Source organism: Acyrthosiphon pisum, chromosome A1 (genome assembly GCF_005508785.2).
Source record: "Acyrthosiphon pisum isolate AL4f chromosome A1, pea_aphid_22Mar2018_4r6ur, whole genome shotgun sequence".
NCBI classification, from domain to species: Eukaryota; Metazoa; Arthropoda; class Insecta; order Hemiptera; family Aphididae; genus Acyrthosiphon; species Acyrthosiphon pisum.
The window spans coordinates 153,678,886-153,692,583 of NC_042494.1; the positions used below are offsets into that span (position 1 = coordinate 153,678,886).

General features: G+C 29.9%; 1 protein-coding gene across 1 annotated transcript; it reads left to right on the forward strand.

Moving 5' to 3' along the window:
• The first annotated feature begins 1,486 nt into the window (after positions 1-1,486).
• LOC100164183 (leucine--tRNA ligase, cytoplasmic) lies at positions 1,487-13,325 on the forward strand. The gene is made up of 19 exons (XM_001944397.5): positions 1,487-1,692; positions 1,761-1,979; positions 2,056-2,271; positions 2,338-2,502; positions 2,613-2,869; positions 2,958-3,183; positions 3,244-3,462; positions 3,616-3,756; positions 3,820-3,944; positions 4,002-4,189; positions 4,269-4,407; positions 4,572-4,845; positions 4,924-5,062; positions 5,164-5,272; positions 5,355-5,604; positions 5,666-5,920; positions 8,048-8,263; positions 9,435-9,669; positions 12,726-13,325. Exons 1-19 carry the CDS (start codon positions 1,690-1,692, stop codon positions 12,932-12,934), a joined length of 3,585 nt encoding a protein of 1,194 aa, XP_001944432.2. The 5' UTR covers positions 1,487-1,689; the 3' UTR covers positions 12,935-13,325.
• The last annotated feature ends 373 nt before the right edge of the window (positions 13,326-13,698 follow it).

Consider the following 13,698-nt stretch of genomic DNA (forward strand, 5'->3'; position numbering starts at 1 on the left):
TACACAAAAAGTTCACCATGTATACACAATATAAGTACGTATATTTGCAATATAACAGGAAGTTCAAAAATATATAAGAAAAAATCTAAACCTTATTTAAAATAGGTTACAGTATGAACTATGAACTATGTATGAGAATCGTCATTATTGATTTTCAATCCTTAGCTATACAAATTGAACACTTTATAATTTTTAACTACGTCCTAAATCTATATTACTCGTCTAATCTATATTATTTTAGTACCGGACTATCTACCAGTAACAATTATAAATCCAACACACCACCCGGATTTTTACACTTACCGAAAATAGCAGCAAAAACTACATAGGTACATAGGTAGGTACATAATAAATAATAATTAAATACAATTACTGATCACTAATTAATACATATAAAATCATTTAAATATCGTCATTGAAATAATTATCAAACTAAAAACGATCGCAACAATATTACCAAATCATTCAAATTTTACTTATATGTAACTTGTATGTAACAAAAAAAATATGCAACATATTTACGTATAATTAATAATTTGTTTAACAAATCTATAATATAACAAATTTAAACATTGACTTTTAACTCATAAACTAAGTCAACATCATAACATATTGTTGAGAGCCATGGCGATTGCAATTGCATATTATATTATATTTACTACATTATAATTATATTATATTATATTATATTAACAATATATAGACATAAACCACTCTTAATAGTCGTGAATCGTGACCTTTTACAATATACAAAATACGATCTAAGTATTATATAAAAGAGCACCTTTACATTACTCAGCCACATACATACACATAATATACGACTTTTGTACAGTTTATAATTACCTACTGAAAATACCCTATTATCTCATTCACTGTTGAAATTGACTTCAACTTAATGGTTATAAATAATTCAAACATTTATCTTTTCGCTGATCGCTGAAGGTCCGCATACAACATGATATTTTAAAACTCATATAAAAAATGATTTTACTCTCAAAATAATGTCAGAAATATTTTTTCAGAACTACCTACATATAGAATATGCAAATATGAAATAATAAATAAACAAAAATAATATGTTTTTCTTTATTTCTAAGTGTGTAATCAATATATTATTTTTAATCATCTATAACCGAACACATTCAAAAGAAAAACAAATATTTTTCATTATTTCATTGAAATATTTCAACAAGAGTGAAATTTCAAATTCAGAAACTTTTTGTCATGAATAATATATTATACGATTCGTCTTCACAAATCACAATAGATGATTTATGTTTATGACGACCACGAACAATTCGTTTAGAGCCCGGTTAACTAGCAGCGCCTACCTAGTGGTAAATAGCCATACTATATCACCGTAACAATTTCTGACCGCGGTTGTGCTATACAAACCTATTACCGACGTATAACCTGTTCTTTATAACAGTGAGCTTGTTATCTGTAACTGTTATCACGTTCCATTCCACAGCATGCCGAATTACTCGCATTTATCTATTCTGTGATTGTACACTCGTGTCTCGTACAGACTTCATAGTTCATATGCACTGATGTACGTATTATTCTGTACACTGTATATCTAAGTTTAAAACAATACCTACCTATTTAAGAATTGTTTAAAACTAGAGTTGGCTGCAGGTGTGTTACTTCTATGAGATAGCACCATCGACATTTGTATAATCAGTCATGGTATGTATCGGTTGAATAATATTATTATTGGATTCGTTTTCGTAACTGGAATTTTTGAAATTTTCTAGACCGAAACCCGCAAAGGCACCGTTAAGGTAGAGTACCTGCGACAGATCGAAAAGGAGATCCAACGTCAATGGCACGAACAGAAAATTCACGAAATCGACGCACCGCCATCCAATAATATCAAGAGGAAAGGTGATGACAAATATTTTGCCACATTTCCATTTCCGTACATGAATGGCAGACTACATTTAGGGCATACTTTTTCCCTTTCAAAATGTGAGGTATGATTGACATTGTTCTCTAAACATCTCCTCAAAATTAGAAAAATGAATGACATGTCAAATTTACTGATTTTAGTTTGCAGTCAGATTTCAACGTTTGAAAGGTAAACAAGTCTTGTTTCCGTTTGGTTTCCATTGTACTGGTATGCCTATCAAGGCGTGTGCAGATAAATTGAAATGGGAAATTCAGACATTTGGCTGTCCGCCGCGTTTCCCAGATGATGACGATGAAGAAGAAATAGAAGTCGAAATAAATACAGATATTATTAAGGACAAGAGTAAAGGCAAAAAGGTTACAATTAGATACAATAAATATGATTAAAACATGTACATTTTACTGATAGTAATTTTTATATAGAGTAAAGCAATTGCAAAAGGCAGTAAAGCAAAATATCAATGGCAAATCATGAAAAGTTTGGGATTTGAAGATGATGAACAAATCCAAAGTTTTGAAGATCCTTTAACGTGGTTAAATTATTTTCCGCCATTAGCAGTTAACGATCTTAAGAGTATTGGTATTCATGTAAGCATGTTAAATTACAATTATAAAATAAAATAAATTACAATGTAATTAAATTACATATATAAAATACAATTTCTATAATTTCACTGAGTGTTGATTCTAATATTTAGGTCGATTGGCGCAGAACATTCATAACTACAAATGAAAATCCATTTTTTGATAGTTTTGTTCGTTGGCAATTTTTACGCCTTCGTGATAGTAATAAAATTAAATTTGGAAAACGGTATACTGTATTTTCACCAAAAGATAAACAGCCGTGTATGGACCATGACCGATCTAAAGGTGAAGGCGTTGGTCCTCAAGAATATACTTTAGTTAAAATGAGAGTAGTTCAACCGTATCCTGAAAAACTCAAATTCGCCAAAAAGTATTACTATATATATTATTTATATTATACGAGATATTATATGATATATTAATTATAATTATGCTATATTTACAAATTATCTGTTCAGGTCTTTAAAAAATAAACCAGTATTTTTAGTGGCTGCTACTTTACGGCCAGAGACAATGTATGGTCAGACTAATTGCTGGGTACACCCTGACTTGGAATATGTTGCTTTTAAATTAAATGACGAAAGTATTTTCGTTTGTAGTGAAAGAGCTGCAAAGAACATGTCATATCAAGGGTTCACAGCAAAAAATGGAGAATTTGAAATCATCACCAAACTAAAAGGACAAGTAATATTAAACAATTAACCATTTATATTTCAATAATAGTGTCACTTACACATATTTTAGGATATTTTAGGTGCAAAGTTGAATGCTCCACTTAGTTTTAATGACATTATTTATACCCTACCAATGTTATCGATTAAGCCTGATAAAGGCACTGGTGTTGTTACAAGCGTTCCTTCCGATTCACCTGATGATTACGCAGCTTTAACTGATTTAAAAAAGAAACCAGCATTCCGTGAAAAATATAATATAACTGATGAGATGGTTCTTCCATTTGAACCTGTGAGTAATTTTTGTTAGATATTAAACAGGATCAATAAATATAAACATATTATTTAAAATTTACTTTCAATATATTATACTACGCAAGATCTATATAATATGTATAGTAATATTTAAAAAAAATATATCATGTTTATAAGTAATTTCTTTTAGATCCCTATTATTGAAATCCCAGACTTTGGAAACTTATGTGCTGTAACAGTGTATGATGAATTAAAAATTCAAAGTCAAAATGATAAAGAAAAATTACAAATAGCTAAAGAGAAAGTTTACTTAAAAGCGTTTTATGAAGGGGTGAGTCTTAATTGAGTGAAAATTGTTGGATTGTTTGTTTTCTAAATTAATTTTAAATTTCAGATACTTATAGTTGGAGAATTCAAAGGACAAAAAGTGCAAGATGTTAAAAAAGCTTTACAAAAAAAACTTACAGACTCCAAAGAAGCTGTTATTTATTATGAACCCGAAAAAACCATAATGTCTAGGTATGCTAAACAATTTGATTTATGGAATTTCAGAAGTATATCTTTACTGATTTACAGGTCTGGCGATGAATGTGTTATTGCTTTATGCGATCAATGGTATTTGGATTATGGTGAATCTGAGTGGAAATCAGCTGCAGAGTTGGCATTAAAGAACATGAATACTTACCATGAAGAAGTTAGGAAAAACTTTACTTCGTGTTTAAACTGGTTACATGAATATGCTTGTTCTAGAACCTATGGATTAGGTAATGAAATCATATCTTATTTTTTTCTATTTAAATTCCACTTTTAGCAAATTAATTATACAATTTATTTAAATATAAGGAACAAAATTGCCATGGGACGAATATTGGTTAATTGAGTCTTTATCTGATTCCACTATTTATATGGCATATTATACTATTGCTCATTTTCTACAAGAAGGGACGTTCAAAGGAGAAAATGGAAACAGTTATAATATCAAGTGAGTCAATTTAAATAATCATTATCAGGTTAATGCTAAATGTTAGTTATCAATAGTTAAAAGAAAAATGAAATATTTGTTGTTTAAATAACAACTTCCAAATGTATAAAATGTTTGTACTTGTTTTTTGAAAAAATCAATCTATAATAGATTTTGCCCTTTAGGCCGGAGGAGTTAACTCCAGAAGTTTGGGATTATATATTCTTGGACAATAAAAGTTATCCTAAACAATGTAAAATTGATAAAAAATATTTGGATGTTATGAAAAATGAATTTGAATATTGGTACCCAGTAGACTTACGATGTTCTGGCAAAGATTTGATTCAAAATCATTTAACATTCTTTATATACAACCATTGTGCCATTTGGGCTAAACGGCCAGATCTTTGGCCAAAAAGTATAAGAGCAAATGGACATTTATTGTTAAATTCAGCCAAGGTAAAATGATTTTTTTATATGTATCATTGTTTATATTTTAAATATTAAATTTTGAATATTATGTTCTATTTGTGGTAGATGTCTAAGTCAGATGGAAATTTTATGACATTAGAAGAAGCAGTCAATAAATTTAGTGCTGATGGTATGAGATTTTGTCTAGCCGATGCTGGAGACGCAATTGAAGATGCCAATTTTGTCGAAAATATGGCTGACGCAGGTATTTAATTTTTTAATGTTATAAATAGGTATTAAATTACTATTTAGTATTAACTAGTATTAATTATTTTATATTTAATATAAAAAATAATCATTTTGTAGGTATTTTAAGACTTTATACATTTATTGAATGGGTTAAAGAAGTGCTAGCTTCAGAGGCTACACTTAGAAATGGACCAACTGATTCGTTTACAGATACTGTGTTTATGAGGTAACTATAAGTCTTACTCTTTATTTATTTAATTTTATTAAAATTTATTGTTTATTCCTAATCAAAAACAATTTTTTTTTAGCGAAATAAATCTTAAAATTCAACAAACTGGTGAATATTATGAAAAACTTTTATTTAAAGAAGCTTTGAGAACTGGCTTCTTTGAATTACAAGCTGCTCGTGACAGGTATCGTGAACTCTGTGGCAATCCAGAACTGGGGGGTGAATGTATGCACAAAGATCTGATATTGCATTTCATTAAGGTCCAGACTATCCTATTGGCTCCAATTTGTCCACACGTCTCTGAACATGTTTACCAGCTATTAGGAAACGTAATTTTTAAATTTTTTTTTTTTTTTTGCGAGATTTCAATTATATATTTTAATTTTATAGACTGATAGCGTGGTCAAAGCAAGTTGGCCTCAAGCTGATGAAGTTGATTATAAGCTTCTTCAAAGTGGCGCATACTTGATGGAAGCAGCCCATTCGTTTAGACTGCAACAAAAAAATTTGTTGAACATTGGAGCAAAAAAGAATCAAGCCAAAACCAAAGTAGTTGAAAAACCGACAAAAGCTGTAGCATGGGTTGCAAAAACATTCCCTCCATGGCAAACAACCATATTGGAAACAATGAAACAGCTTTACTTCGTACGTGTAAATTATATTATGTTCTTAAGGGAGCCTTGGCAAACACCATTTACCAGGGTCTTGGTTTTTTTTATTTCTAAGATAATTGCAAATGGTCCTTTATTAAGAAGTTTATTGTAGACATAAATATCAGTAGGTATATCATGCTAGTAAAAAAGTAAAATATTTATCATGTAGCGTCCACGAGTCAAATTTGTGGGTTTCAGATTTCAGGTTGCTAGACATTTTATTGTCAACGCTTATAAGTCAGTATAAAAATATTTTAATTGATCACATCCTTGAAGGTTAACACATCTATGGTTCTGCTGGACGCAAATTTCATATGTTGTGGGCTTGTAAGATTTATACATGTGCTGTTAGCAGCTCCGAAAACGAGGGGCCCATTCGGTCTTACACATATATAAATATGCATTATATAATCGTGTAATACTTAGGGCCGTGTCTTATCAATAATAAGTATTACTTAAGTTAATTTTGAAAATTTTAAAAAAAAAATATGATAATAACTAAAAACAATGCTTAATGTGGTCTCAACCAACCTTAACTTTAGTAATACTTTTTCTTTTCTTAAGCCAAAGTTTAGTTTATGAATCTTATTTGAGTCATAAGTATAGCTTAAGCAATACTTATTCTTAAGCATCGACTATAAATACGGCCCTTATTCTATTTTGGTATCGATCCAGTACGTGACCCACCAATCCATTTTAAGTTAGATGCAGGGGTGTATTTAGAAATAAATAATGGGGTGAATGGAGCACAAAAATAAAACCCAATATTGTAGTCTTAATAGCTGTTTAAAAATGTACACTTTATTTTATAGCAGCTTAATACCTATATTTATAAACAGAATATGTATAGACTAATTAATGAAGTATAGTTATTAGTTATTAATTATTATATAAAGTATTTGGTAGAACACACTTAAGTGCGGCCCAATGGTGAGAGTAGTCACGGGCCCCTTGCAGCCTTCCATAAAACATACGCTACTGGTTAATGGTTATAGACATATTATTTAGTTGAAAATGTGAGACAAAACTTTATTCAAAATTAAAATTTTCAAAAACTGAAGTTTTTGTGGGAAGATCTGTGGCAGTTAGAGAGTGTTAAATTACTTAAATTTTCAATCTGTCAATGGAATGTTGTCATTCAGGGGCTTCATTTCAACTGTTTGAAAGGTATGCTAAAAACAGCAGTAGGTTAGTTTATTCCCGAGATCTACTTTATGTATATTAGTTGATTCCTGGGTCATTATTAGGTATGTACGAGTTATTTCTCGAGTCATCATATGTCACGATATACTAGTAATCTCATTACCATATACCAATTTTTAAAAACAATGTGTTATACATTTTTACCGAATTACTAAATTTTTTTAATAATAATTTTTTACCTAATTACTAAATTTTTTAATAATAATTTTTACTTACTGTTTTTATTTTTACTAATAATTTCTAATCAAAAAGTTTAATGATTTTCAAAATAAGAAAAAACTTAAAAGAACAACATTTTTGAGAAACTTGTCACCTCCTCATGGTATTTCTTGGATTAGGCTAATAGGCTGAAAAATTGACTAAATATTGAAAATAATATATAATGACCAAGGAACCAACTAGTACATCCTCTTGATGAATCGAATCGGGAATCGACTCGTACGCAGCCCTAAAAACTACAGGAAGGTATGCCAAGAAAAAGTTCAACTGAAATTTTTCTCACTATCCTCCAAAATTGAAATCTTTATATTTTCCATGTAATAATCTAATATATTATGAATATGGTATAGATACCTAATAATAAAAAGTTAAGTAGAAATAATACAAACTCAACATTTTAATATTTATAGACACACTATTGTACCTAATTATATATCATCTATATTTTGTTATTTATTCTTTTAATGTGCAGGTACCTAACTTATAATTTTTTTTTTCTGCCCCCCCCCCCCCCTATACAAATTTATGAATACACCACTGGGGTCATTATAAAAAAAAAAATATATCAAAATTAAACGCTTTCCACACTTAAATCCAAAAATCGAACATCAACTGGTAAATTCCTAATTATAACATATTATATTATTTATAAGGCAATAGTTTTATTGTGACTCAACGTTTATATTCATGTACGCAGGAAAACGGCAATATCTTACCGGACAATAAGGCCATTTCGTCTGCTCTGTGTAAAAAAGAATCGCTAAAAAAATACATGAAACGAGCAATGCCATTTGCACAGATGGTGAAAGAAAAACTGATCAAGATCGGTGATTCCGCTTTCAACGTCAAGTTGGACTTTGACGAAAAAAGCGTGCTCGAAGTGAACAGATCCTATCTGGAAAACACTTTGGATGTTAGTATGTCGTAATTAATAATATTGTATTAACTAATATTTACCTATGCGGCTATACCTAATTTTTATCGGAAAAATTGTTGTTCTTACACGAAACCAGCAGGTGAAAATTACATACGTTAATTATTACACATGATATGACACGTTAGTTTCTACAAGTATATACGGTATATGATATGTGCAAATTCCTACGTGTCGGAAAAAACAGTATATTATGTAAGTTCTGCATAGAAAAAGAAATCAAGTACTTATGTTAGTTCCTACTCCAATCAATAATCATACACTAAATTTTTATCACATCATTTTTAAATTATTGAAATTTTAAACTCTTTTGAGCAAACACATATTTTTTTCAAAATTAGATCCACAAATATAGTGACATAAAAACAAAAACCGGCCAAGTGCGAGTCGGATTCGCGCACGAAGGGTTCCGTACCATCATCAGCTATAAACATGTCGGCGACATTGATTATATTATATATTCTTGGATTTTTAGTATTTGTTGCTATAGCGGCAACAGAAATACATAATCTGTGAAAATTTAAATTTTCTAACTTTCATGGTTCATGAGATACAGCCTGCAGGTGACAGACGGACGGACGGACAACGGAGCCTTAGAAATAGGGTCCCGTTTTACCATACGGAACCCTAAAAATCAATAAAAAAATACGCTGAAATAGAAAATTGTATAAAGTTCAACATTTTAGATTTTATATTAAACAATATTTATCAATACCTCTGTGTTAAATATTTAGGTTTCCGAAATAAATCATATAAATTATAAAATATACCGCGCCATTTGATTACGTTTAATATATAAAACATAGGTAGTATTTAAAAAAAAAAATACACTAAGACCATTTAACATTTTTAACATACAATCATTATTATAATATTATGTTTTATTACAAAAATAATATTTGTATTATATTATTCCGATAATCGCAGATAAACGATAAGTGCAGTAGGAACAAGGAACTTACATGAGTAATTTGTTCACCATGCTGTAAAAACTAACATATCAATTTTTCCAAAATGTAGGAACTAACCCGTCTATTTTTTTACCTGCTAGGTCTCACATAGGAACAGTATACTTACATTTGTCATTTTTTATTGTGCATAATATACGTTTCGCAACATAAAATACGATGGTTTTTTGTCGGCATTTCAGTTGGAACATTTTGACATCAAACACTCCGACAGCAGCGAAGCACCCGAAAATATTCGCAACGAATGTTGTCCTGGCGAACCGTACATTACCTTCTTGCCACCTGACGAGTCGTTGAGTCTGCTCGTAGTCAATCCACAGCCGCAAAAGCCGTTTTTCCAACGAGAACTTGCCGTGTACGACGGCGACACCGTCGAAAAGTTGATCAAGAGGCTGAAAAAAATCGATCTAAAACTCAGTGAGTGCACAATATTGTTATATTACACTACCTGTAGTGGAGTTCGCAGAAATTTAGTATGTTGTGGAGGGAGGGGGGCTTGGCATAAAATAATTCATATAATATAATAATATTAGGGCTTTGATTTTAGTTGGGCCTTAAAAAAACCAAAAAATGCTATTATTCACTATAAAAATTCTGAATAATTTACTAAAAAAATGCACCACATTTTTTAATATTTTTGATATAAATTGGGTTTAAATGACTTTATTATTGGATATTTTAAAGGATTGTAAAAAAGTTTTACAGACAGAACTGATTGTCTTTGACTTCTTTAATCTGAAAAAAACAATTATTATTTCCATAAATTATTATTTTTTTTTTATATAGGTTTAGAATTTAGATCATATTATATTATATTATCTTATATACACGACGTGTATACAGTGTGATTCTTTTATCAAAAAACACTCATTATTTCAAAAAGTGAAAAATTTTTTTAGATAGTTTCAAGTCGCTTATAAAACAACGTTTTTCTTAAAAAATTATAATTTTAAATATTTTTTATCCTTATAATTTTTTAAGTTTTTTACTTTTTTGAATGACAACGTAGGGTAAAAATCTTATATTCCAAAGCAGAATATTTTTCTTAGTATTTTGATACATGAAAATCAAATTTGGGGCGAGTAGTTTAGGTTTTATAAATATTCAAAGTTTAGATGAGCGGAGTGGAGTGGTACGGGGTTACCCCGCAAAATGTTTGTCCACCTCACCGCTCATCTAAACTTTGAATATTTATAACTCATAAACTAAAAATTAAAACCCTATATTGTCATTCAAAAAAGTAAAAAACTTAAAAAATTATAAGGATAAAAAATATTTAAAAATATAATTTTTTAAGAAAAACGTTGTTTTATAAGCGACTTGAAACTATGTAAAAAAATATTTTCAAAAAATTTTACACTTTTTTAAATAATGAGTGTTGTTTGATAAAAGAATCACCCAGTATATAGTTATCTATAGTTTGTTAATTTTTATACAAATCATGTAAAAATCTTAAAATATAAATTTCAGATTCAAAATTTAGATTAAAGAACTCCAAAAATGCATCAAAAAATTCTAAAAAGCTCTAAAAAATAAAAACAAATTACCGCTTTAAATTGTTTAAAAATACAAAATAATTTTTTTTTTATTCTAATTCTCAAATACACGAAAAGCGTGTATGTTATAAAACGAGTATCGCATGGCTAGATTAGAAAAAAAAGTGTGTGTGTGTTACCAGTACGCGCGCGGGAAGTGAAACTTCTTTTGAACGGTATACGTGAGTGAGTGTAAAAAAAAGAAAGGCATGGATAAACCGGGGTAATGAGGATAATAAAGAAAGAAAAGAAACAATGTAAATTGTATTTTTTAGATTCTTTTTTGATTTTTTTATTCTAATGATCGATTATCATTTTGCTCAATCGGTATAGTAGTTATGATTGACATATGATAACTGAAATAATGCATTTGCGACTGAACATTAACGATATATCGTGTAAATAATTTTTTTCTCTGCATTAAATTATTTCATTTAATATAGTTTTTAAAAAACAAAAAACACTATATAAATCATAACTCCCTAACCAAAAGTCGGATAACGTTGATATCGGTACCAATCGATACAGCGCAAAGCCCTCTATAAGGCCCGACTACAAAAACGGCTCGACGTGCCTAAAAAAGTGTCCGTGCAGAAACACCCCGAAAAACTCAAATTTTGAACTTTCGGGGCCCCGGAAGACAGGGAAAAACGTCTCGTACAGTCTCGACACAAGACGCCGTATTTCATCACCGACCTACGTACTATAGTCTATAAGAAAACTTGAGTTTCAGAAACGTGAGACATCTCGAAATAACTTTGAGGGGGAGGGGGGATCAAAAGTACCCCGACTATGTGGGGGCTATTTAGAAGGTCTAAAGACAAAATTTTTCGTGGTAAAACGGGGTACCCAAATTAAACATTTGAACCTTGACTGCTCCGTTGTAATATTTCTTAAATACGTTTTCAAACGTTAAATGTAGAAAAGTGACTTTAGTCCAGTCATGTTAAAAGAATAAAAAAAAGCCCTATTGGGTGGATAATCCCTCAACATCTCCACCCTGCGCACGCCACTGATTACTGCTTTTGTATTATTATGCAATCGTCGATTCCCAATGCACCACCCATATGTGTAATCTGGGGTAAATTTTTGAGGGGCAGTCTGTGTTAAGACTGTAATTCTATAAGATGAAAAGTCACTTGCCCCCCAGTTAAATATCTGAGAGGGAACAGTTGCCCTCCTCGCCTCCCCCCCCCCCTCAGATTACGCCACCCACTGAGGTTTAAGACACAATTATAATATATAGCTATATATTGTATACCGAATATAACACTTAACTTTTTTCCCTACTTTCTCTCGACTTTAATACTTACCGAAGAACTTTTAGATAAATATTTTTAGATATTCAGTGTTATCAGCGGCATAAATGCACTTATACCATGACCATATTTTAGTTTATTTTTATTTCAAAACGAGTGTTTTTAGGCATGTAGGTAATCTGAAAGTGTTTGATAAGATGGCTCTTTTTTACATTGGAAACTTAACCAAAAAACTGAAAAAATTGTTTTTTGAGTCGTTGAAAAAATGTTCCGTTTCCAATTTTGTATTATTAGGTATGTTTTACACTGAATATGATGGAACATACAAATGTTGGTCGTCAGTACTTACTACCCGAGAAGGTGGGACTTCATCATTCATATAAACAAATAATTTTAAAAGCATAAGTAATAATTAAAATTTAAAAAAAAAACGAAAAAAATTGTTTTTTGTAATTTTTATTCAGAAAACAATTTTTTTACACTTACTGCCTTAAAACACGATTTGAAAAAAAATTTTAAAAATGAGCATGGGTACTAATAACAAAATTTTATACGTTGCATGTTGGACTTACAGAACTTATTTTCTGGGCGCTTTCCTGATCTATTAGATGAAGTTTAATTATGATTGAATTTATTATAATGTAATTAATTTGTGCGAACAACTTTTTTTGTTGACTAGCGTCAAACAAAATTAGTCTATGGCGATTCAAAGATCCAGTTTTGGGACCGAGATCGATACCCAATTACTTACAACCAACTGAGAACAGCGTCGTGATGACCCCGGAAACAATGTTTTTCATCGATACAGAAAAGAAAATCATCGGATATGGTAACAGTCCATCGAAAAAACAACCACTTGGAGATAGCATAATCTATCTTGTTCAATAATTAATTATGTTGTCGCGAAAGTTCTGTTTTATATTAATTTAATTCAAAATTCATTGTTCTGTCTACTGACTATATCTTATAGTAGTCATAAGAAATACCATTGATAGCAAAACTAATAATAGACAAAGCTAACTTCATTCTTTCTTCTTTTGAGGGGCCGGGAACCCAAAACAAGTGAATTACTTTGAAAATCTATAGCACATAAGTGTAATTAATTATATCACATTCAATAAAAATGTATTCCATTATATAAATATGGCCATTATTAATAAATACCGTTATTGTCATATTTATTTTAATTATATATTAAAATAAGTAAACCAGATAATTTATGACGTGCTTTTCGTAAAATGATGCTACAGAAAAATACATACCTACCCGAAAATAATTATTTGTGTACCTACTATAATGAATTCATACTTTATTTTCATTTTATAAAAGATCAAGACTTTTAAAACAAAATTGGTTTTAGGTTTCTAAACTTGTGTTTAGAACACCTTGTATCCCCATTGTGTCCGTCTGCCCATCTGTTAGTTACGTTATCAGATATAGTATGATTTTTGATATTAAGTTATTTATTAATAGACTAGTTACTGTGCATAATTACAAATATTTGTATTAAGATTTTAAAACAGTCCTATTCAAAGTAAATAATTATTTTTACTGGTCAGTATTAAAAAATATTAACATTTGAGTATTAAATATTGATTCATACTTGCCAGTTACCACTATTGTTCTCTGCAGTTACCAGTATTTTTTATTTT